General features: G+C 46.2%; 1 protein-coding gene across 1 annotated transcript; it reads right to left on the bottom strand.

The window, feature by feature from the left end:
* Nucleotides 1-4,409: 4,409 nt before the first annotated feature.
* On the bottom strand, nt 4,410-26,969 carry THYN1 (thymocyte nuclear protein 1). The gene is made up of 8 exons (XM_077458003.1): nt 26,826-26,969; nt 23,833-23,886; nt 21,324-21,502; nt 19,243-19,311; nt 18,907-18,999; nt 14,741-14,836; nt 9,686-9,836; nt 4,410-4,543 (listed from the first exon to the last, which is right to left on the bottom strand). The coding sequence occupies exons 2-8, from the start codon at nt 23,873-23,875 to the stop codon at nt 4,500-4,502; spliced, it is 675 nt and encodes a 224-aa protein (XP_077314129.1). The 5' UTR covers nt 23,876-23,886; nt 26,826-26,969; the 3' UTR covers nt 4,410-4,499.

Here is a 26,969-nt window from a genome sequence, read left to right as displayed (position 1 = left end):
CGGTCACCGTATCTTAGGCACCGTCTGCTCACTCCACAAACAAACAGAGTTTCGCTCCACAATGGCTGTGGGCCGCTGTCTCTGGGGAGCCTCCTCTCAGACCCCCACAGGCTGGCAACATGATCCCAAGAGACCTAAAATGGATGCTCGGGTCCTTTTATCTCCTACCCAGCATGCACTGCTTCAGAGAGTGTTCATGGGTAGGTCACACAGACTCCTGGGTAATAAAGTCAACCTTCTCAATCAAAATTCCCTGGACAGGTAGGACAAGACTTCAAAAAGTGACCTGCCTGGCCACAATAAAGGCACAATCTCTCCCTCCTCCTAAGGGTTCTCTTGTCCACAGAGAGACGCGTGAAGCCCAAGTGCATGGGTTCACCTTCAATGGCAGACTCGGTACCAGGAGGTACGGGAGGTAAGGGGGAACTGCAAAGTTCGGAGACAAATGTACAGGAGGCTTCCGCAAGCGCTCCTTAAAGGAAGGTCTCTCTCAGAGTCTGGAGTCAATAAGCATGGCAAACGAGATCAAGCTCTCCAGCTCCGTAGGTATGTCTTGGGTTGCTATCTCATCTTTAATGTTATCCGAGAGACTGTGAGAAAAGGCAACCACAAGGCCTCATTGACCCACGCAACCTCTGCTGCCAGGGCATGGAAGTCAATGTCATAATTGGCAACAGTTCTCGTACCGTTTAATGGATATGAGGCTTTTGGCAGAAGAAAAAACGCCTCTAGCAATACACGCTAAACTGAACATGTTCAGCTAGCCCCCAAGGCTCCGTTCTATGAGCAGATTGACTGGGGACAGTGGAAGAAGGGGAGGATCAGAGAAAACATGATCAAATAGCCTTTTTTTACACAATGCAGAGAATTAACCTCTTAGGTTCCACAGTGAGTATAACAGGCATACTTTACTGCCTATACAGACTGATTTTACTGTTGTGGGTTTGGTGACACTTTAACCACTTGCTTACTGGGCACTTAAACCCCCCTCCTACCCAGACCAATTTTAAGCTTTAAGCACTGACGCACTTTGAATGACAATTGCACGGTCATACAACACTGTACCCAAATTAAATTTTTTTATAATTTTTTTTCCCACAAATGGAGCTTACTTTTGGTGGTATTTAATCACAGCTGGGTTTTTTATTTTTTGCTAAACAAACAAAAAAAGATGAAAAAAATAATGTTTAATAGTTAGTTATAAAATTTTGCAAACAGGTAATTTTTCTCCTTCATTAATATGCGCTTATGAGGCGGCACTGATGGGCACAGTTAAAACGGCACTGATGGCCACTGATAATATGGCACTGATGGGCCCTGGTGGGTGGCAAAGGGTGGGCACTGATGACACTGATGAGCACTGATAGGTGGCACTGATGTGCAGCACTGTTGAGGCACTGATTGTAGGCACTGATAGGTGGCACTGATGGGTGGTGCTGGTGGTCACTGTTTGCTATTGCTAGGTGGCACTGACAGGGGGCACAGGTGGGCACTGAGAATCTGGCAGCAGCTCGCCATGATCAGGGACTGATGTCCCTCTCACAGCCGCTGGTAGTTGGCTTTTTTATTTCCTCCTCAAGCTGTCAGCGCGAGGAGAAAAAATAGGCGATTACCAGCTCTGTTGACATCACATGATCAGCTGTGATTGGCTGACAGCTGATCATGTGGTAAGGGGTGGGGATCAACCCCTTACTCCGATCAGTGATCCAGCAAGTATCAGACTCGCTGATCACAGAGTGCACAGCGCACGCCCTGCAGGGGGTGTGCAGGCTGCTCGGGCATGGGAGGACATCAATAGACGTACTCCCGCCAAAGCAAGTCCACGCTATAGACGTCATTTGGCTATAGTGCGGATCTGAGATAGTTAAAGTGTTACTAAACCCACAATAGTAAAATCTATATATGCAGCATAGCATGCTTGTTATGCTCACTGTGGAGCTTAAGGGTTAATCCTCTGCATTGTGTAAAAAGGCTGTTTTATCTTGTATGCACAGATCCTCCCCCTCCTGCATTGTCTGTCTATCTGGGGAAGGCCAGCTACAACAGGCAGGGTAGCCGACCTGCACATGCTCAGTTGTGTCTTTTATGCTAGAGAGAACATTTACTTATTCTCAGAGCTGGTCAGGTCACATGATACTGGCATCACACATGTGGGCGTGTATACAGGCTACAGTGGAAATCTCCTCCTATCTGAACTCTCAGCAATGGAGAAACTGTGCAGTTTATCATGGGCCGTGGTATACAGATCATCCAAAAAGGTACAAAGTGGAAATATTTTAATGTAAAAAAAAGATTTATAAGCTGGGTGCACTGGGAGGGAGCAGATATACTACTTTCATATTACTGGAAATTACCTTCCCTCCTCCACGCTCAACTGATCACTGAGTTAAGCAGCCCATAGATGATTCTAATTTTTTTCTATTCAACCAGAGAGTTTTTATTGGATATGCTTTATAGCAAAAAGTATAAATTATTGTGTTTTTTTTTTCCCCTCAAAATTTTTGGTCTTTTTTTGTTTATTTGGCAAAAAATAGAAAACCCAGTGGTGATCGAATACCACCAAAAGTAAGCTCGATTTCTGTGAATTTTTTTTCTTTATAAATTTCAATTGGGTACAGTGTTGCATGGCTACGCAATTGTCAGTTAAAGTAGCACAAATAGCAAAATAGCAAAAATTGCCCAGAGGGTAAAGAGGTCTCTGAGTATATTTGTCTTTGAATGTGGAGCTTCTTTTACATAAGCCTGCTTGGTATTGGCGTTTAGCTGAACTTATAAAGAAGTGTTCTTCCTAACCGTAGATTGTGAAGGAGGCATACACAGACCAATATGTGTATCAGTCCTCATTATGATGCTTCTAGCAGCCGGGAGAATCCAAAATGGTCCGTGGTGATTGCAGAGGAGAAGAACATCTTAACCACCTCTAAATGTCCTTCAAATGTTGAAAGGTCAGCAGCTCCAACTCAGGGTTCACACCAGTGGCGTAACTAGAACCTTCAGGGCCCCGATGCAAGAAACCATGAAGGGCCCCCCTGAACCCCAGCCAGGGCCCTTCCCTCCGAGTCTGGCAGTGGAACTCTAGGGCGTGGTCACAGGTATGATCTTTGTGAGCCCTGTAGTTCCACCACTGGTATCAGTCGTTTTTTTTATTTTTTATTTTATTTTTAGGTGCCCCATTGGGGGACTGTCCCTAGGCAGGATGGGGTCCCTGTCCCCAGAAGAGATGAGGTCCTTTTCTCCAGGGCAGATGAAGTTACTGCCCCCAGATGAGAAGGGGTCCCTGTACCCAGGGGAGGTGGGGGTCCCTGTCCCCACGTGAGAAGGGGTCCCTGTCCCCAGGGGGAGATGGAGGGGGTATGTAATGGTGTGTGGGGGATGGGGTCCTCTCACTCACCATGACCAAGCTGTAGGCCGTGCACTCATCCATGTTGGCCTGGGCTCCATCCAGTGTGCTGGACGGGCGATCAGCATATCTCCCAGAAAGACTTTTCATCATCTGTGTATGACGTGGGAGGAGGGGGGCTGGCAGACAAGCCTGCAGTGTCCTCCGGGGAGCCGTCTCTCATAGGGCTGCATTGCATCTGTGTGCTTAAAGTTTGTTTACCCGGGAGAAGTATGCAGTGCAGTGTGGGCCGGACTCGGGGGGGCGGGACTCTGGCTGGGGAGAACAGACATCGGACTGAGCAGCAATGCATGGAGCAGGAGCCGGCCGACGACACAGGTCATGCGGGGAATGCACAACTAAAGAGCAGCCAGTGCGATAGTCGAGCATGGAGCTCTGCTAGTCACCCTTCACCTCCAGCCACCCGTGTGCATGGTGCACTGGTACCCCAGCTGCCTATGCAGCTGCCGGCCATATGAAGAGGGGGCTGCATGGGCCCCCTGCATCACAGGGCCCGGTTGCAGCCGCAACTGCTGCACCCCCTATAGTTACGCCCCTGGTTCACACTTAACTCCTGCAAAGCACCAGAACAGTACCGGAAACCTGTGTGTGTGTGTCATCTGCATGTGTGTCGTCTGCGCGTGTGTCCTCTGCGTCGCCTGTGTGTGTGTGTCTGCGTCGTCTGCACGTGTGTTTCGGCTGCATCTTCTGTGTGTGCCTGTCATTTGCTCATGTGCGTGTGTCTGTCGTCTGCGATTACGTGCGTACATGTGTGTGTGTCTGTCGTCCGCGCGTGTGTGTGGGGTGTATGACTGCCCCTGGGCAATGCATTTTAAAGCTTGTAGAAGGAGTTTTTATTCTCCTCTGACTGTCCTATGAGGCTGCAGGACCCCTGAACCTCTGTCTGGATAGAGTTGATTGGCCCTGTGCTGATCACATGCACTCTAGTGGGTAAAATCTTCTGGTGGTTAAAGGAATGAGATGTGTCAGGAGAACAACTTTATAATAATTGCAGACAAACACATTGAAATATAAGGAATGCATTTAATAGTACAAAAACAAGTGCTTATAGTTCTTCTCAGTAAATGGAAGAGGAATGTGAGTTTCCATTGAACCTCTGCTAGAGCTTCTCGTCTTCCAGGCTCAACACAAAGTCAAACTCTTCTGCAAGATAAAGAAAAAAAGAATTACCGTATATACTCGAGTATAAGCCGAGATTTTCAGCCTCTTTTTTGAGGCTGAAAGTGCCCCCCTCGGCTTATACTCGAGTCACCGCTGTCTGACTGCCCGAACAGCGTGTCGAGCAGACAGACAGCGGCCATTCTACCTTTCAAAAGCCGCACCTCCGCCTCCGCCTCCGCCTGTGATAGGCGGAACACTCAATTTCCCAGCAGTCAGTGTTCCGCCTATCACGGACATCGGCTCATCCTCGGATGAGCCGATGTCCGTGATAGGCGGAACACTGACTGCTGGGAAATTGAGTGTTCCGCCTATCACAGGCGGAGGCGGAGGCGGAGGCGCGGCTTTTGAACAGGGGAATGGCCGCCAGGGCGCCGACGAAGAGCGGCGATCCTGGCATGGGACGACACGGAGGCTCGGGACGGGACGACACGGAGGCTCGGGACGGGACGACACGGAGGCTCGGGACGGGACGACACGGAGGCTCGGGACGGGACGACACAGAGGCTCGGGACGGGACGACACAGAGGCTCGGGACGGGACGACACAGAGGCTCGGGACGGGACGACACAGAGGCTCGGGACGGGACGACACAGAGGCTCGGGACGGGACGACACAGAGGCTCGGGACGGGACGACACAGAGGCTCGGGACGGGACGACACAGAGGCTCGGGACGGGACGACACAGAGGCTCGGGACGGGACGACACAGAGGCTCGGGACGGGACGACACAGAGGCTCGGGACGGGACGACACAGAGGCTCGGGACGGGACGACACAGAGGCTCGGGACGGGACGACACAGAGGCTCGGGACGACACGGAGGCTCGGGACGGGACGACACGGAGGCTCGGGACGGGACGACACGGAGGCTCGGGACGGGACGACACGGAGGCTCGGGACGGGACGACACGGAGGCTCGGGACGGGACGACACGGAGGCTCGGGACGGGACGACACGGAGGCTCGGGACGGGACGACACGGAGGCTCGGGACGGGACGACACGGAGGCTCGGGACGGGACGACACGGAGGCTCGGGACACAGGTAGGCTGGACACACAAGGCTGCACGGACACACACACACACACGGATGGATGGATGGACACACACACACACACACACACGGATGGATGGACACACACACACACACAGGGATGGATGGATGGATGGACACACACACACACACACACAGGGATGGATGGATGGACACACACACACACACACAGGGATGGATGGATGGATGGACGCACACACACACAGGGATGGATGGATGGACACACACACAGGGATGGATGGATGGACACACACACAGGGATGGATGGATGGACACACACAGGGATGGACGGACACACAGGGATGGACGGACACACACAGGGATGGACAGGCATATCTCACCCTCGGCTTATACACGAGTCAATAGGTTTCCCAGTTTTTTGGGGGTAAATTGGGGGCCTCGGCTTATACTCGGGTCGGCCTATACTCGAGTATATACGGTATGTGTCATTATCCGTATAAAGGTTGGAGGCATGAGAGGAATCAATACAAATGGAAGAATTCCATGCATTGATGGTGGCATCAATATATTACACTGACTTTGATTTAAAGAGGAGGGCCGTTAAAAAAAAAAAAATAATTAAAAGTCAGCAACTGCAAACACTGCAGCTGCTGACTTAATAAGCACACTTACCTGTCCAGGGCGCCCGCGATGTCGGTCGCCCGAGGCCGACCCGTCCCTCGGCTCTTGGGTCCCGGCGCCACCATTCTTTCTAAGGGAAACAGGCAGTGGAGCCTTGCGGCTTCACTGCCCGTTTCCTACTGCGCATGCGCGAGTCGCGCAGCGCTTTGTGAATGGGACGCGCTGTGTTCTGGGACACACAGTTCCCAGAACACAGCGCGAACCATTACCCAGAAGACAACGCGCCGAGGAGAGAAGAAAGAAGATCTCCGCGGAGGAGGAAGAGAAAGATTAGGATTATGTGCCTAGCAACAGGCATTTCTGGTAAGTAAAAAATATATATTTTTTTCATTTTTTTTTTTTTTTTAGATTTTTTTTACATTTTTCATTTTTTTTTTTTTTTTTCAGGGTGGCCCTCCACTTTAAAGAGCATTTAACTTTTGATGTCATTTCATAAGTTGTCTTTTGAATTTGGCAGGTCCAAAGAAGACCCACTAATTTGTTTTGTGGTGAAAAGGGATGGCTGTAGGGAGAAAGCCTTTTTTTTCTTTGGGTGACCTTTCAGAGCAAAAAAAGCCCAAGGCTGAGCTTTAAAGTAGAGTTCCACCAAAATGAATTTGGGAGGAGCGAAGACAAAAAGGTGGAGGCTTTATTTACATCTTTTTTGTAACACTATGAAAATCTTTTATTGCTGACCTTGCTGCGTCACCTTCTGCTTACCGTAGGTAAGAGTAACACTCCCAGAGAAGGAGTCAATTCTTTATGCATTTCCACACAGAATCCACAAGGTGGCAGCATGATACAAACTGAACAACTGCTGGCCGAGCTGGGGGCAGTAATGTGTGATCATTGCTAATTTAAGCGGAGTTCCACCCACTTTTACAAGCTGGTCTTAAAACTAAAGACCATCCCTCGTTTATAGATATAGAGATTATATATATATATATATATATATTATATCATTATTTATTGTTTCTTCTTTCCTATCTTTTATGAAGTACTAAAATGTAAAAAAATAAATTTTTTGGAGGCTGAAACTCCGCTTTAAAATCGGTGGTAAACATTTTTTATTTATTTTTTTTAAACTGGGGCTCCTGTAGCTTTATGCTATAATTTGTTTGTCACATTATTAAAGCACATTATGAAAGACTAGACATGTGCTATTTGTTTAGCTACAAATTCGCTTAATGAATCTTGACAAAATTCGTTAATTCCTAAAAATTCGAAATTCGGAAATTTGAATATTCGAAAATTTCATACATTGAAAAATTGAAAAATTTGGAAATTTGAAAATCCAAGAATAAGAATGAAAATCTGAAAATTCGAAAACCCAAAAATCTGAAATAACAACTAATAATAAATATTAAATTATAGGAACTGGAATTTCCTTTCAAATTTGGCTGTTAGTGAACGTAACGAGTACGAATTTATCCAACGTTACAAATTATCTGAAATAACGAATGCTGCATCTAAACGAATGGAACGTATCAATCTAATAATAAACAACAATAATAATAAAACCTTTTTATTATTTATTAATTTGTTCCATTCCATTTGTTTACATGCATTTGTTATTTCGGATAATTCGTAACTTCGTTTGTATTCGTTACGTTCACCAACAGCCAAATTTGAAAGGAAATACCAATACTTACAATTTAATAGTTATTATTTAGAATTTTACTGATTTTCTCTTTTTTTCAGATTTTAACATTTTTGAATTTCCGAAAATTCGTTTTCCCGAATCTTCAAATTTCGAAAAAAGAAAAAAAAAAAAAAAAACGGAAACAAACACATTTTTTGTCAGTGCACATGCTATGAAAGACTTACCTTTCAAAAGGAAGACCTCCAGCGCTGCTCTGCCAGTGCTTGGCGCTCCATCTGCACCCGGTCTTCCCTCCAGGGGGTCGCTCATTTCGGACACTTGAATGACCAAGCCATGATTGTGTCACTCCCGTGCATGCCCATAGGAGTCACATCACCATGGCACCGGACAGGTGCTGTAATGTACTTGGAGCCGTGTTCACAGGGCTCAATGTACATTACTACTGACAGGCAGATTAAAATGAGAAATGTGCCACACTGATGAAACTTTGAACTTTAAACAATGGATTTTGTGTTCAAAACTATTATATATATATATATATATATATATATATATATATATATATATATATATATATATATATATATATATATATATATATATATATATATATATATATATATATATATATATATATATACACACACACACACACACATACATACACATACACATACATATATATATATATACACACACACACACACACACACAATCAACCAAATTTGTGTAATAAATAAATATTAATATTCAATTCCAATAAACCTCAAATAAAATAACAGTGCAGTTCAAAAATCTTACAAATCCAGTGATCTGCCTCCACCAGCGTGCTTTTTAAAATTGCACAGTTTTTTTTTCACCATAAAACAAAAATACTGACCACTCACACATGGGAGACGACATATGGCTTTGAAATTCCATACATATGGAGATCAAGGATTGCGATATCAACAAGCACACCCCAGCCGCTTGCTCATCCGAGCTGGACCAGTGGACGTAATGACATCACTGCCTTTGCTCCGCCCTTAGGCATTACATCCTTGGATGTGGGGGCGGGGGTCTTTACTAGAGAGGGTCTGCCGACAGGCAGGAGGAAGCTTATATAGCAGAAGAGATCATCCACCCAAAAGTGGAACTTCCACTTTAAGCACTCCTCACCCCCTTATATGCCACAATTGGCATGTATTTTTTTTTTTTTTAGGGTGGGAGGGGGTGCCTGGTTTTGACAGGTAACTCCTGTCCCACTCCCTCCTTCCGTCGCTTGGCCACCTAGGTGACTCCTCTTCTCCCCCCTAGTCGGCCCCTCCCTCTCTGTAATGTTCTGGGACACGTCACAGGCCCCAAAACATTGCCTGGCCACTAGGAGAGTGCAACGTGCCCTCGCGCATACGCACTGTGTCCCCCCGGCTGTGAAGCTATCACAGCCGGCTGCCGCACCAGGAAGAGGGGGGAGAGGAGCAAGGCTTCAGGCGGCCGCATCGCTGGAGCGCGGGACAGGTGAGTGTCTGATTATTAAAAGTCAGTCACAGTCACTGCCTGTGATTAGCGCTGTGCAGTGCCGACCTCCTGGCGGGCTCTGCACATGCCGTATGTGAACACGCCCGATCTCATCCTTAGCATTATGTAAGCTTATACAGAGTTCATACCTCCCCTCACTTCCATGATCTAAATAGTAATTCAGAAAATATAGGCAGTTGCTGGAACTGGCATTAAAGTGCAGCTGCTACTGCACCCAGCATGAGCGCAGCACAAGTTCACCAACTCTGAACACCTCTCATTAGATGAGGCTCAGTGCCTGTATACATTTAGATACAACCGATCCAAAGCCATACTCTTAGCAGCACATTGCACCTTGTATGAGGGGCTGTACAGACAGCCGTGCTCTGGTAAAGAGCGCCATGTGTCGCAGAGGGCCGTCCGATGTCTTGTGCTTCTGATGTAGCTGCTTCAGCTCCGCCAATGGGATGTAACGTTTCAGCATCCGTACAAACTGCACGTCCACCTGGGGGGGACAAAATAGAGTCAGCTGTGGAATAAAGACGTATCTCCCACCTTAAGCCCTGGTTCACATTAATGCCATTTGGCATGCAATCTGACATGTCAAATCACCCGCCAAATTGTCGGAAATTGCAGTGTCCGAATCGGTGCGGCGCCACACCGATTCCCAAAAGTAGTTCCTGTACTTCGTTTGCCGATTTTGGGGTGCGATTTCCATTGACATCTGTGCAGAAACCCGCACAGATGTCTCTGAAATCCCCCCCCCCCCCCCGGAAGTCGGGACTGACATGCGGGAATGAAATCAGGCGAGTTCCCTTGAACTCACACGATTTTATTCCCACAGTCAGTGCGAACCTAAGCTTAGCCTACGGTTTACACTGGTGCGATCTGACAGTTTAAAGTCGCATGACAAGTTGCACACTATTTGTGCCTATGGAACTGTTCGAATCAGTGTGACTTAGATTTTGAAAAAGTTTCCTGCGCTATTTTTGGCGATTTCACGTGCGACTGGCATTGACTTCTGTGCATGAAGTCGCACAGTTATCGGCTAGCCAGACATGAAATTGCACTGTCTGACCAACGGCTTTGAAATCATGCTGAAGTAGCAAGATATCAAAGCTGCATTCATTTTCAACTGGGGCTTAGTCTGAAATAGTGGCATAGGAGGGTTAGGCTCCATTGTAAAACGACATACAGTGCCAGCTTTTCTCATTAAAATTGTTTTTTATTTTTACTTCATTGGTTTTCATTATTAAAATAAAACACAAAAATATCCAGTAAACAGGTAAGATGTCGTAAAACCTCACGGTCTCCTAAACATCCACTATTATACTGAAAAGCAGCGCTCATTTAACACAATCAATTCTCTTATTTGTAGATAGATACTCGCTGATACTCAATTACCACATTCAAATGATGTACAAATATACTGCATGAACCATTTAACGAATGGATCAATAACAAAACATCACTATAACTCTGTATGCCGTTTTCATTATTACTTGTAAGCGCCATAAAAATCCCTTTTCTTCTCTCCATTTTCATAACTATGTACTTGCGATGAGGTGCCAATATTTTGGGTGTTCTACCCTGAGTCCGGACAGACTTGATATAAGTGACAAATCCTCCTACATATGTTGTACCTGTTGATCTGCAGCCTTCTATTCTCTACATCCATTCAAAGTGCTGAATTTATAAAGGGTGTCTGAGGGTTCAGAAAAAAGGGGGCGGAGAGCTAAAATTACACACTGCATAGCTAAGTGAGGAGAGCTCTGAGAGCTGATTGGAGGGAAGCCCCCCTCCCCCCCTTTCACACAGCACACAGGAACAGAGCTGAGGCTGTCAATCAGCTGGAGGTCCCTCCCCTGTCACCATTTTTCTCTTGGCATCAGGAAAACTTGTCAGAAGTGAAGTGACTCATGCTGATAGCAGAGGAAGGAAGCAGCAGACAGAAATAACACTTAGTGCTCTGGATTGAGACAAGTACACACCATAGAGGGATATGCTTTGTTTACATTTCATGTCTGAGGTTTACAACCACTTTAAATGCAATGAATTTTTGGATGGTCAAAACAAGGAGGTTTTGGCCCTTCCTGACCAGAGCACTTTTTGAGATTCGGCACTGCGTCGCTTTAACTGGCAATTGCACAGCCGTGCGACATTACACCAAAACAAAATTTACGCGACATTACACCAAAACAAAATTTACGTTACGGGGATAATTTTATGGCATTTTTATAAAAAAATTTATTAGTAATGGCGGCGACTTTTATCATGACTGTGACATTATGGTGGACGCATTGGACACTTTTGACACTATTTTTGGGACCACTGACAATTATACAGCGATCAGTGCTATAAAAATGCCCTGATTACTGTGTAAAGGACACTGGCTGGGAAGGGGTTAAACACTAAGGGGCGATGAAGAGGTTAAGTGTGTCCTAGGGAGTAACTGTGGGGGGGGGGGGGGGGGGATGGGCTACCACTGACATGACAGAGATCACTGCTTCTAATGACAGGGAGCAGTAGATCTCTGTCATGTCACTAGATAGAATGGGGAAATGCCTTGTTTACATAGGCACCCCCCCTCCCCGGTCTGCGGCTCCGTGACACAATCAAAGGACACCGGCAGACAGAGTGAGTGGGACCCGCAAGCACGGTCACGCTGTACGCAGCCGGCACACGCACGCCCACTAGCCCCCCCAATTAAAGGGGACATACAGGTACGCTCATTTGCCCACTGCTGCCATTATGCAGATGTATACCGGCGGCAAGCGGGTTAAAGTGTTACTAAACCGACAAGAGCAAAATCAGTCTGTATATGCAGTAAAACATGCTTGTTATACTCACTGTGGAACCTAAAGGGTTAATCCTCTGCATTGTGTAAAAAGGCTGCCTGATTCTGTCTTCTCTGATCCCCCCCTCCCTTCTTTCACCAGTCCCCAATCCATCTCCTGATAGTAAAGAGCCTTGGAGGCACTCTGCACATGCCCAGTTTGGTGTGTATTGCTAGAGCGTTTTTCTTTATGGAAGGGTGCATGTGATCAGCACTGTCCATACAGAGAATCAGGAGTCATGAACAGGGCTGGACTGGGAATAAAAACCAGCCCTGGAAAAAAAATTCATACCAGCCCCATAGCATTATTATACCAGCGCAACAGCATAAAGTCATTATTTTCTTGTTCATGAAAGGGAAAACCATACATTTTAAAGCACATTCAATGAAGAATGTAATATATATATATATATACACAAATTCCAGTTAAAAGTGGTAAGTAACTCAGAACATGGACACAGAAAGAATACACTAAAAGGTAAGGGGGGTGGGTGCCCACCAAATGCAGCTCTACTTTGTCCGTGAATGCAGTCTCACTGTGCCCATTATTGCAGCCTCACTGTGCCCATCAAATGCAGCCTCACTGTGCCCATGAATGCAGCCTCACTGTGCCCATGAATGCAGCCCCTCCTGTGCCCCATGTCCCTGTCTGTGGGAAGGTGCGTTATTGCTTGGTACGGTACCTTGCATGCATGCAGGATATCCATGATGGGCAGCAGCAGGCAGGGTCTGTTCTCGTTTTGGATGGGGACGGTGCTCCTTTCAGAGGATCTGTTTGCTGTGAGATGGAGTGGTCCCTGGCCACCTGCACCTTCAGCCGTCCTTATTGTCCGGCCTGTCCTGGGGAAGTGGAGAGCACTGGGTGGGAGCTGGAGAGAAGGGGGAGCAGAGAGTACTGGCGGGGTTGGAGAACACATGGGTGGGGGCAAAGAGCAGGGTGTAGTGGAGATCCCAGGGGTGGAGAGCAGAGCGCTGGGGGGGGGGGGGGACGGGACTTGAGAGTACTGTTGGGCTAAAAAGAACAGTGGTGGAGAGCATGGTAGGCTGAGAGCACTGAGGGGGCTAAGAGTGTGGGGTGGCAAAGAGCCCTGGGGGGGGGGCATAAAAACAGGGGTGGAGAGCACAGGGGCTGGAGAGTACTGAGGGGGGGGTACAAAGAGTAGGGGGGGAGCTTGAGAGCACCAGTGGGGGCCAGAAAGAACAGGGGGAAAATCACGGGGGACTGGAGAGCATTATGGGAGGTGGAGAGCATTGGCAGGGTTGGAGAGCACATGGGTGGGGGCAAAATGCAGGGGGGGAGTGGAGAGTACAGAGGTGGGGAGCCAAAAAGAACAGGAGTGGAGAGCACGGGGGGGGGGGTAGAGAGCACTGGGGTGGGGGCTGGAAAGTGATGGGGAGAGCACTGGGGGGGGGGAACAGAGGGGGAGAGCACAAGGGGGGAAGGAACAAGGGCGGAGAGCACTGGGGGGAGTGGCGAGCACGGGGGGGAGAGCGAAGAGCACTGGGGGGGGAAAGAACAGGGGGGAGCACTGGGGGGAGTGGGGGAGAACAGAGGGGAGCACTGGGGGGAGTGAAGCGCACTGGGGGGGGGGGAAGAACAGGGGGGAGTGGAGCGCACTGCGTGCGGAGAAGACCACTGGGAGGAGTGGAGCGCACTGAGGGGGGGGGGGGGGGGAACAGGGGGGTGAAGAGCACTGGGGGGAGTGGATAGCACTGGGATGGTGGCTACAGAGGGATGGGGAGAACTGGAGAGCAGGTTGGGGCGGGGGCAGAAATAACAGGGGTGGAGAGAACTGTGGGGGGCAGGGAGCACAAGGTGAACTGGTGGGGGCAGTAAAAGAAGTTGTATAGGAGGATCAGCAGGGGGGCTGCATATAGAGGAAAAAAAGCCTTCTATATTCCTCCATGCAGCCGCTCAATGCTTAATTCTCCTCCTTTCCCTAGAAAGCTCATCTCCTCTATATGCAGCCCCCTGCTGACCCTCCTATCCAGGCACACAGGGTGGGCTGTATGGACTGCATGTCATCCTCTTGATCACAGCGCTGGCTAGCTCTGTGTTCGGCGGCCGCTCTGTAACACGGTCCCGCCCCCCCCCCTGACCGGCTCATGTGATAGGCGGAGCGTTGATTCTCTCTACTATCACACGAGCAGGTCTGAAGGGGCGGGGCCATGTTACAGAGCGGCCGCCGAACACAGAGCCAGCCAGCTCTGTGTGATCCATAGGAGAGAGCACAAATGCAGCCGCATTAAAAGCAACTAAAAGCGGCCCTAGGGCAGGCGGCCTACCGGGAAATCTCTGGGTAGGCCAGTCCGGCCCTGGTCATGAAGCCTCATAAGACAGTCAGAGGAAAATGAAAGCTCCTTCTACAAGCTTTAACCAGCATTATCCAGGGGCCCCGGGTGTATAGAGGGCCCTTCTAGTCGTCCACACACAATTTCCGGCACTATTCTGGTGCTCTGCAGGGGTTAAAGGAGAACCCTCGAGCTGGAGCAGCCACAATGACCAAGATCTGAACCTTCAACATTGAAGGACGTTCGGAAGTGATTAAGATGTCCCTCGGCTCTGCACTCACCATGGACCATTTGGGATTCTCCCGGCTACTGGAAGCATCATAATGAGGATTCTTCGGCTCAAACTGAGTGTGGTCTGTGTATGCCTCCTTCACAATCTATGGGTAGGAAGAACATTTCTTATTAGTCTCAGCTCAACACCAATACGAAGCAGGCTTATGTAAAAGAGGCTCCACATATACTCAGAGGTCTCTTTATCCACTTGCCCCCGAGAAGATTTACCCCCCCTTCATGACCAGGCCATTTTTTGCGATACGGTACTGAGCTACTTTAACTGAAACTGCGCTGTCGTGTGACGCTGTACCCAAAATGTATATCTTTTTTTTTTCCTACAAATAGAGCTTTCTTTTGGTAATATTTGATCACCTCTGCGTTTTTTATTTTGAAATAATAATTTTTTTGACTTTCTGCTGTAAAACAACCGATAAATAAAAAATAAATAAATCTAATTTCTTCATCAATTTAGGACATTTATTCTGCTACATATTTTTGGTAAAACAAAAAAACAAAAAAAACAAAAACAATACCTGTATATTGATTGGTTTGTGCAAAAGTTATAGCGTCTACAATTTCCACATTCTTACAAGTCCCACATTATGGGATATATACTGGAATCTATTCATTTATTTATACTAATAATGATGGTGATCAGTGACTTATAGCAGGACTGCGATATTGCAGCGGACATTCAGACCACTTGCTGGCCGCTGTACGTATCATGGCTGCATATTTCATCACTTCCAGCTTCGGAGCTCCCATTTCTGGCTGTTACAGCCAGGAAAGCTGCTAATCAAACATGATCTGTGCTTGGTTAGCTGATTTGGAGGGCATGGGAGAAGCTTGGTGTCTGATAAATCTACCACATCCATGTTATCCTCCTTGGCACAGCAACAAAGGTTAAACAAAACCAAAACTGTAACATTAATGTAACATATACAATATAAGTACATGTCCAATACAATATAATATGTAACATATATAATACACACACACACACACAATATAACATAAAAAATAATAAAAGCAGGGAGTGCTATTATTATTAATAATTTATTTTTATTTTATATTATATATGTGTGTATGTTCCCCTGGACATTCATGCAAACTCAAACACACCACACATGTGAGGTATCGCCAGAAACTTCGGAGTGAGGGTAATAATTCTAAGGCCATCATTCACGATTTCCTCTAAACTGATAACCTGTAAATGCTTTTAAAGTATATGCAAACCCAACATTTCATATTCCTGATATGTGCCTGCTGTACCATGTACTTGTATGGAAAAAAATCCTGTTCTCTTTGTATTCCTTCCTTTCTCTGAAATCCCTGGCATTCCTGTCAGTCCCTCAACTTATCCTATTAAAAACTGTCCACACTAGGCATGAGAGCGCATACGCGCACACACACACGTGGTCAGTTTTCTGGCTGTGCTGAGAACTCAGCCTGCTCTACTCCAAAGATCAGACCTGCGTGCCCCTGGACCCAACCCCCCCGCTCCTTTCCTCACAGACATTCACTGGGAAAACCAACATGCTGCTTTTTCTCCTACCCCAGCTCTCTGCCTGAGCTCCTTATGCAGCTGACAACAGAGCGAATGTGAAAAAAAAGAGGGATTTATAATGTTTTTTTTATATGTATGCATAAATGTTTTGCCTTTCATTTCTATTTTTTTTTTTAAATTTACATTTACAACAAACCACACATTATACAAAAAATATTTGGGGCAGGGAAGAGACCATGCAAAAGGCATGAAGAAGGAAAAAAGAGAGAAAAAAAAAAAAAAACAGGAGGGGAAGGTTTCAAGTGAACAAACGGAAAAGATCCTCTCTTCCAGATGAAGGATCTACATTCTTTCCCCAAATGTAAGTGATATTGTGTATCTATTATGAGTGTATTATTTTATGTGTTTATCAATGTGTACTTCATATAGCGGGTGGTTAAGGGGAAAGAAAAAAAAACAATTGAAAAAAGTGAGAGTGAGCATACGAGAAGGGTCCGCTTTCTCAAATAAAGGATCTACAGTCCCTTCCTAGATTACGTGCCAACGTGTATCTATTATAAAATGTGTTATTTTGTGTGTATGTGTTTATCCATACGTGCTTACTATATGTAGAGAATAGTGAAACGGGAAAAAAAACAAAAAAAACAAAAAAAAAACAAACAGGTGAGGGTTCCCATATACTTTAAAGCAGGGATATTCAATTAGCGGACCTCCAGCTGTTGCAAAACTACAAGTCCCATCATGCCTCTGACTCTGGATGTCATGCTTGTGGCTGTCAGAGTCTTGTTATGCCTCATGGGAATTGTAGTTCTGCAACAGCTGGAGGTCCGCTAATTGCATATCCCTGCTTTAAAGCATCACAAAATAAAACATTTTAGGTAGCGTATTTTTTTTTATTATTATTAAAAATTTTTATTTTTTTTAACCACTTGAGATCCGCGCTATTGCCAAATGACGGTATTAGCGCGGATCTACTTTTCCGGGACTACGTCTATTGACGTCGTCCCGGGAACGAGCGGCCTGCGCGCGCCCTGACGGGCGCGCGCGGCGCGCTCTGTGATCGGCGAGTCCGTGAGACTCGCCTGATCACCGATCCGTGCAAGGGGTCGATCCCGACCCCTTATCACGTGATCAGCTGTCAGCCAATGACAGCTGATCATGTGATAGAACGGAGCCGGTAATCGGCTATTATTCCTCCTCGCGCTGACAGCGCGAGGAGAGAAAAAAAAAGCCGATCACCGGCGGCCGTGATCGGGACATCAGTCCCGATCACGGCAAGCAATACCGCTGACCACCTGCCCCCTGCCAGTGCCCACCTGCCCACCGCAGTGCCATCCTGAAAAAAAGTAAAAGCAAAAGTAAGTGCCCCCCAGCAGTGCCACCCAGCAGTGCCCATAGTGCCACCCACAGTGCCACCCACAGTGCCATCCAGCAGTGCCACCAACAGTGCCCACAATGTGCCCACAATGTGCCTCAAAGGTGCTGCACCCCAGTGCCGCCCATCAGTGCCGCCCATCAGTGCCCAGCAGTGCCGCCCATCAGTGCCCAGCAGTGCCACCTATCAGAGCCACCTATCAGTGCCACCTATCAGTGCCCATCAGTCCCATCTATCAGTGGTACCTATCAGTGCCCATCCGTGCCACCCATCCGTGCCACTTATCCGTGCCACCCATCCATGCCATCTTATCTGTGCCCATCTTTGCCCGTCAGTGCCGCCTTATCTGTGCCCATCGGTGCCGCCTTATCTGTGCCTATTAGTGCCGCCTTAACTATGCCTATCAGTGCCCACCAGTGCAGCCTATCAGTGCCCACCAATGCAGCCCATCAGTGCCCACCAATGCAGCCCATCAGTGCCCACCAATGCAGCCCATCAGTGCCCACCAATGCAGCCCATCAGTGCCCACCAATGCAGCCCATCAGTGCCCACCAATGCAGCCCATCAGTGCCCACCAATGCAGCCCATCAGTGCCCACCAATGCAGCCCATCAGTGCCCACCAATGCAGCCATCAGTGCCCACCAATGCAGCCATCAGTGCCGCCTAATCAGCGCACTTCAATGAAGGAGAAAAATGACCCGTTTGCAAAATTTTATAACAAACTATTAAAACATGATTTTTTATTTTTTATTTTTTGCATCTTTTTTTGTTTGTTTAGCAAAAAATAAAACTCCGAGCTGTAACTAAATACCACCAAAAGAAAGCTCTATTTGTGGGAAAAAAATGATAAAAATTTCATTTGGGTACAGCGTTGTATGACCGCGCAATTGTCATTCAAAGTGCATCAGCGCTGAAAGCTGAAAATTGGTCTGGGACTGAGGGGGGTTTAAGTGCCCAGTAAGCAAGTGGTTAAACACAATTTTGAATCTTGACATCTTTGGTATCTATTTACTCGATACAACATAATCTTTTATATTCTACCAAAAAAAGAAAAAAAAAAGGGTTTTATATTGTTTTTCCCAAGATTCATTTTAATTTATTTTTTCCTGAAAATTTGTGTTTTATCAATGGCTGCACAAATATTGCGCAACATAAAAAAATTGCAACAGCCGACATTTTATTCTCCGATAGCCAGTTGGAACCCCTCTACCTTCCCATTCATGCAGATATTACACAAGGCCTTGTACATCGGTCATCAGAACAAAACAGCGCTGTCATTTCTTATCCTCACCTTCACAACCCCAGCGATACCGGGTTCCTTACAGTTACTGTGATAGAAAAACGCTTCCTGTCCGACCTTCATTTGTCTCAGGAAATTCCGAGCCTAGGCAAGACACCAATTTGTTAGAGACGCACTCATAATTTTCGGGGAAGATCTATTGTGTTGTTATTTGTGATTGACCATTAGGCCTCATGTCAGACGTGTGCGTTACCAACATCAAAAAAGACCATCGGTCACTTTTCTAGGACAGACAATTATATAGGAGGCAGATATTGACTGGCTCATCCACCCATCTCCCCCATGCATTTGTAATAGAAGACCCAATGTTGACATGCCGATTCTGACCTGATAATTTCGCACTCCGTCCCAGCACGCTGTTTGATCAGGTTGGGCCTTCAAATCTTCGATTCCAAACTGAAAGACAATAATAGGTTGTATCAGTCATGACCCAGTATGGAAGAACAAACAGATCTATACCGTTATTCCAGCACTAGATAGATTGGGGGGGGGGGGGGGTCTCCAAACGTTATAAACACTCTCACTCTACTTCCTACTGGCGTCTCTTGTGCTCTTCTTTATTGGCTCTTGTATGAGAGTTGAATCGCTTTCTTTTCACTCTAACTGGCCATCTTTTTTATTATATGTTAGCCTATGCGACTAACATATAATCTATACTAAATATATTTTGTTGGCATTCTGCTTACAGATTTTTTCTGCAAAATGTGCTCCTTCCTATGCAGCTGCCATTGGCAACCTGGCGGGTGCCCCCTTTTGGGTGGGTCCTTGTGTCAGGGCATACTTGATGCAGGTGCTTCTGCGCCTTTTGAAACGAATCATGCGTCACCCCAGCTCCATTCCTAGGCATTTTTACGATTTATTATACAACAAATGTAAGTGTTTCTAGCCTCCTACATTGTTTGATTGCAGCATTGTTGTACTTTGTTTTGTATGTACATACATTTATTATACTTGTAGGGGACCGAACCGGACACCAGGATAATTCCCACATGAGATCTCGGGAACACAGATTGACACCCACGAGTGAGTTTTAAGCTCGCCAAAAGAAAGACAATGCGTTTCGGGGTTTGTAAAAGTCTAGCTTCTTAAAAGCAATAAATATTAAGCCCTTGTGCATATTAGGATTGAAACATAAATATAATTCAGGTGATGTCAGAAAAAAAAAAAAAAGGAAGAGGAAAGAAGAGGGTGCATCTGACTATTTCCCTGACAATTTTCTGCAAACACTTTGGCTGCATCCACACAACCCGACAAATATCCATCAGGAAACTGCCAAGGAGTAGATCTGCTTTTTATGTCTGTTTATAATAGGCACCTAGCATGGCAGAAAACCAACTTTCACTGTGGTCTAAGGCCGGCCATACACGGTTCAAATCTCTGGATGAACAGGCTGAGATTCAAACCATTAATGGGCAGGCTGAATGTACCAAGGTGATCGATCAACTTGGGTACAACCAGCCTGCTGGATTCAATTGCGATTATCTTAAGTAGCTGCTATAGCCGCTAGCAATAACCACTGTGTGCTTCCCTTGCCCGCCCCTGCCTCCCTGTCCGGAGAAGACAATTGTTGATTCTCCTGTCAGCACTGTCTGCGATGGAGGAATCGTGAAAATTTCTTTCCTGCGACCTGTAGTTTCAGAAAATAAATTTTCACTGTGTATGGTCTGCATTATACTCAGCCCTTTAATAGATAAAGTAAACTTTATTTAGTAAAGTAAAATCTATTATGTATAGTGAACTTAATTTTGCCATTGGCTGTAAAAATCAACATTTCATTGTTATATTCTTAGATAATAAATACCTGGTGGTCTTTTGTCTCTGCTTTATTATTCAGAGTTGCAACTCTACTATTACATTCAGTCCTCTATCTTCAGAGCCGCCACTCTGCGCATGCTCCAGTTTTCACCTGGGAGGAAACTGATCTGCTCGGAGTCCAGGCATTTTATCAAAGAACACATACCCAGTATCCCTTTACAGGTGCATGCCCCTTCCTGCTGCCCACTGGATGTTGTAGACATAAGCTGTGCAATCTGTTCCAGAATCAGGCCAGCTAGAGTTTAATCAAAGCAACCCAACAGCAAATTGTGCAGCTAAGTTCTGTACCACTCTGTGGCAAGCAGAGCAGAGAATGCATTTCTAAAGGGCTGCTGCGGACAGGTTCTTTCATTTAACATTTGGAGCTTGGTCACATGCTGAACCTAATCTCTGCTGACTATCAAGCACTAAGCAGTGTAGGACTACATCAGGTGACCGCAAGATAAATGAGGCAAAAAGGGTATTTGAGTTTAATGAAATGATGCCATTTATGGCCGGTTATTGTTGGGGTCTTATTTAATGCTAATACGCAATAAATAGTTCTAATAGGTTTACATATAGTCACATCCACAAGCCCTTCCTCCACCACCTACCTTCATGTCCATCCCTTTCTCCATTCGGCTCTCTGGCTCAGATTTCATCAGCCAATAACGATATTCTTCTTTCTGCTTCTCATTGGAGCTGGACCCCCCAGATGCTGCCACCTTCCTCCGCCCTTTAACCTTTTGTTCTGCACCTGAATCTTCCTTTTCGTCATTCAGCTCCTTGGAATCTATCAGAAGAAAGGGGGCTTTATAAAAAGCAGGATTTTTTGGACAACCTTCAATGAACACAATGCAGAATTATGCAGCTTATAGCTGACACATGCACCCTGCTAAAGGTGGCAAAAAACCCAAGTGTACTTATGGTGCAAGAAAGGGATATGGAGACACTGCCCACATATACAGTGGGGAAAATAATTATTTGATCGCCTGCAGATTTTGTATGTTTGCCCACTTACAAAGAAATGGAGGGTCTATAATAATGCCAAGTGACATTCCGCATCTGGTGGCAGGCTACATGGCAAGTGACATTCCACAACTGGTGGCAGGCTATGTGGCAAGTGACATTCCGCATCTGGTGGCAGGCTACATGGCAAGTGACAAGCTCGGGGCTCCCACTGATTCTGCATTATGGTGAATTGAACTATTTCATTTTATATTACAATGTAATCCTGACACCATATCAACCATGGTGCCATGAAGATTGGAGCACCAACACCAGCCATTGCCCTGACAAATTGCCCACGGAAAATCACTTACTCTCCCCCCCCCGCGCTTTTTTTTAAACGATAGACACAGAATATCAACCAAAAATCCAGAAAAAACACATGATACAAATGTTATAAACTGAGTTGCAGTTCAGTGAGTAAAATAAGCATTTGATCCCCAAGAAAAACATGGACTTAGTACTTGGTGGAGAAACCCTTGTTGGCAAGCACAGAGGTAAGACATTTCTTGTAATTGGTGACCAGGTTTGCACACATCTCAGGAGGGATTTTGGTCCGCTATTCTTTACAGATCTTCTCTAAATCCTGAAGGTTTCTTGGCTGTCCCTTGGCAATGCGAAGTTTCAGCCCCCTCCATTAATTTTCTATAGGATTAAGGTCTGGAGACTGGCTACTCCATTACCTTAATGTGCTTCTTCTTGAGCCACTCCTTAGTTGTCTTGGCCGCGCTGAAAGACCCGTCCATGACCCATCTTTGGTGTTCTGGCTGAGGGAAGAAGGTTCTCATCCAAGATTTTACAATACATGGCCCCGTCCCTTGGCCCCTCAATGCGACAAAGTCGGCCTGTACCTTTAGCAGAGAAACAGCCCCAAAGCATAATGTTCCCACCTCCATGTTTGACTGTAGGGATGGTGTTCTTAGGGTCATAATCAGCATTTTTCTTCCTCCAAACACGGCGAGTACAGTCATGCCAACGAACATCTAAATGATTCAGAGAAGGATTGTGAGAAAGTGCTGTGGTCAGATGGCACCAAAATTTAGCTCTTTGGCATTACCTTGGCTCGCTGTGTTTAAGGAAGAAAAATGCTGACTATGACCAGAACACCATCCCTAGGAACCTTCTTCCCTCAGCCAAAACCCTGAAATGGGTTATGGATGGGTCTTCCAGCATGACAATCCACCAAGGCAACAAAGGAGTGGATCAAGAGGACCACATTAAAGTCATGGAGTGGCCTAGCCAGTCTCCAGACCTTAATCCTAGAGAAAATGTATTGAGGGAGCTGAAAGATCGAGTTGCCAAGAAACCTTAAAGTGTAAGTTCACCTTTACAAAAAAAAATCTGTAAGGTGAACTTACACAGGGCCCCTTCTCAACCTCCCCCACTCCAGCCCTGCTGACCTGTCACGCAGCGATCTCCCATTCTGAGCCCTGCTATAGCCACGTCACGGAAGATCTGTAAAGAATCTGTGCTGAGATGTGTGCAACCCTGGTCACCAACTACAAGAAACGTCTTACCTCTGTGCTCGCCAACAAGGGTTTCTCCACCAAATACCAAGTCGTGTTTTGCTGAACTGCAACTCAACTCAATTTATATCATGTGTGTTTTTTCTGGATTTTTGGTTGATATTCTGTCTTTATCATTTAAAATACACCTATGATAAACATTATAGACCCCTCAATTCTTTGTAAGTGGGCAAACTTACAAAATCTGCAGGAGATCAAATAATTATTTCCCCCCCTGTATCCCAACAGGGGGGAGTCCATAAATGTTCAGGGGTGTACGGATCCACTTGTGTTATATTATGAAGTTCAAAAAAAATCCATAAATTATAATTTTTGCTTCAGTAGGCAGCTCCACCTGAGACTGGAATGAATCTCTGGAAACACAAAAAGAAACACAAGGGGGTTCCAACTAAGTGCAATATTAGTAGGATAACATAAACCACCAAATGCAAAATCACAAGGATAAAAACAAAGAGTGCGTATCTGCAACCAGAATGGATGTAATCTAGCGTTGTTCATGTGATTCCATTACCCAAAAGGAAATGGGGGTGGGGCACCCAAAAAACCTAATTCAGCAACCCCCCGAGATAGACGGAGGTTCACGTCTTACCTTTGGCTGGTGGGGCTCTCCGCTTCCTCTTTGTTGGCGGCATGGTTCACCCCTCTGAAAAGTAGAAACATTGAATGACCAGAGTGCAATCCACGCTGTGGCTACAAATATTGCTATCACTGGCACCAATGATGGGTGTTATTATTGTGGACACTGGTGCCAATGATGAGGATTATTATTGCGGTCACTGGCGCCAATGATGAGGGTTATTATTGCAATCACTGACACCAATGTTGGGGGTTATTATTGCAGTCACTGGCACCGATGATGGGGGTTATTATTGCTGTCACTGACACCAATGATGGGGGTTATTATTGCAATCACTGGCACCAATGATGGGGGTTATTATTGCTATCACTGGCACCAATGATGGGGGTTATTATTGCTATCACTGGCACCAATGATGGGGGTTATTATTGATGTCACTGGCACCAATGATGGGGGTTATTATTGATGTCACTGGCACCAATGATGGGGGTTATTATTGATGTCACTGGCACCAATGATGGGGGTTATTATTGATGTCACTGGCACCAATGATGGGGGTTATTATTGATGTCACTGGCACCAATGATGGGGGTTATTATTGATGTCACTGGCACCAATGATGGGGGTTATTATTGATGTCACTGGCACCAATGATGGGGGTTATTATTGCTATCACTGGCACCAATGATGGGGGTTATTATTCCAATCACTGGCACCAATGATTGGGGTGGTTATTGCGGTCACTGACACCAATGATGGGGGTTATTATTGCTGTCACTGACACCAATGATGGGGGTTATTATTGCTGTCACTGACACCAATGATGGGGGTTATTATTGCTGTCACTGACACCAATGATGGGGGTTATTATTGCTGTCACTGACACCAATGATGGGGGTTATAATTGCTGTCACTGACACCAATGATGGGGGTTATTATTGCTGTCACTGACACCAATGATGGGGGTTATTATTGCAATCACTGACACCGATGATGGGGGTTATTATTGCAGTCGCTGGCACCAATGATGGGGGTTATTATTGCAATCACTTTCACCAATGATGGGGGTTATTATTGCAATCACTGGCACCAATGATGGGGGTTATTATTGCAATCACTAACACCAATGTTGGGGGTTATTATTGCAGTCGCTGATGCCGATGATGGGGGTTATTATTGCAATCACTGACACCAATGTTGGGGGCTATTATTGCTGTCAATGACACCAATGATGGGGGTTATTATTGCTGTCGCTGGCGCCAATGAGGTGGGTTATTATTCCAATCACTGACACCAATGTTGGGGGTTATTATTGATATCACTGGCACCAATGATGGGGGTTATTATTGCTATCACTGGCACCAATGATGAGGGTTATTATTCCAATCACTGGCACCAATGATGGGGGTGGTTATTGCGGTCACTGGCGCCAATGATGAGGGTTATATTGCAATCACTAACACCAATGTTGGGGGTTATTATTGCAATTCGCTGGTGCCGATGATGGGGGTTATTATTGCAATCACTGACACCAATGTAGGGGTTATTATTGCTGTCAATGACACCAATAAAGGGGGTTATTATTGCTGTCACTGGCACCAATAATGGGGGTTATTATTGCTGTCGCCAATGATGGGGGTTATTATTGCAGTCGCTGGCGCCAATGAGGTGGGTTATTATTGCAGTCGCTGGCGCCAATGAGGTGGGTTATTATTCCAATCACTGACACCCATGTTGGGGGTTATTATTGCAGTCGCTGGCGCCAATGATGGGGGTTATTATTGAAGTCTCTGGCACCAATGAAGTGGATTATTATTCCAATCACTGACACCAATGTTGGGGGTTATTATTGCAGTAACTGGCACCAATGATGGGGGTTATTATTGCAGTCACTGACACCAATGATGGGGGTTATTATTGCAGTCACTGACACCAATGATGGGGGTTATTATTGCAGTCACTGACATCAATGATGGGGTTATTATTGCAGTCACTGGCACCAATGATGGGGGTTATTATTGCAGTCACTTGCACCAATGATGGGGGTTATTATTGCAGTCACTTGCACCAATGATGGGGGTTATTATTGCAGTCACTTGCACCAATGATGGGGGTTATTATTGCAGTCACTGGCACCAATGATGGGGATTATTATTGCAGACACTGGCACCAATGATGGGGGTTATTATTGCAGTCACTGACACCAATGATGGGTGCTAGCACCAACGATGGGGGTTATTATTGTGGTCACTGACACCAATGATGGGGGTTATTATTGCGGTCACTGGAGCCAACGATGGGGGTTATTATTGTGGTCACTGGAGCCAATGATGGGGGTTATTATTGAGGTCACTGATGCCAATGATGGGGGTTATTATTGAGGTCACTGATGCCAATGATGGGGGTTATTATTGAGGTCACTGATGCCAATGATGGGGGTTATTATTGAGGTCACTGACGCCAATGATGGGGGTTATTATTGAGGTCACTGACGCCAATGATGGGGGTTATTATTGAGGTCACTGACGCCAATGATGGGGGTTATTATTGAGGTCACTGACGCCAATGATGGGGGTTATTATTGTGGTCACTGACGCCAATGATGGGGGTTATTATTGAGGTCACTGACGCCAATGATGGGGGTTATTATTGAGGTCACTGACGCCAATGATGGGGGTTATTATTGAGGTCACTGACGCCAACGATGGGGGTTATTATTGAGGTCACTGACGCCAATGATGGGGGTTATTATTGAGGTCACTGACGCCAATGATGGGGGTTATTATTGCATCCGCTGATGTCCATTATTATAAAGGGAGCCCCCTACAGGCAGGGGGTACACAGTGCAACAAAAAAAAAAGGAGGGGGGACATATCCAAGGAGCTCAAACTTTAGGGCCACCCTGGAGAATACAGACATACAATCCCTATGAAAGTTCCATTAATAGATACAATAAAAAGATACTATTATCACCCCGCACTCCTGTCCTCTCCTCCCATCATTACCTAACTGCTGCTTCTCCTTTAATCCGTGCCTCCCTTTACAGCAGCAAATCAGCGCCCTCAAAACTGGCAGCGCCCCGCCCCACCACTTCCGCGTGCGGTTCTGGGTAATGTAGTCCGTCAGCTGATCTCACACATTGACGATGC

Source organism: Lithobates pipiens, unplaced genomic scaffold (genome assembly GCF_037356315.1).
Source record: "Lithobates pipiens isolate NorthernLeopardFrog02 unplaced genomic scaffold, aLitPip1_a1.2 Scaffold_27, whole genome shotgun sequence".
NCBI classification, from domain to species: Eukaryota; Metazoa; Chordata; class Amphibia; order Anura; family Ranidae; genus Lithobates; species Lithobates pipiens.
This window is presented reverse-complemented; position numbering and strand designations above follow the sequence as displayed.

Excerpts from the sequence above, each read along its gene's own strand:
- THYN1 (XM_077458003.1), bottom strand. The coding sequence starts at position 23,875 with ATGCCGCCAACAAAGAGGAAGCGGAGAGCCCCACCAGCCAAAG. Across the intron at positions 21,503-23,832 it reads GAGAGCCCCACCAGCCAAAG|ATTCCAAGGAGCTGAATGAC; the intron begins GTAAGACGTGAA and ends TTCTTCTGATAG. Across the intron at positions 19,312-21,323 it reads AGAAAGGGATGGACATGAAG|TTTGGAATCGAAGATTTGAA; the intron begins GTAGGTGGTGGA and ends ATTGTCTTTCAG.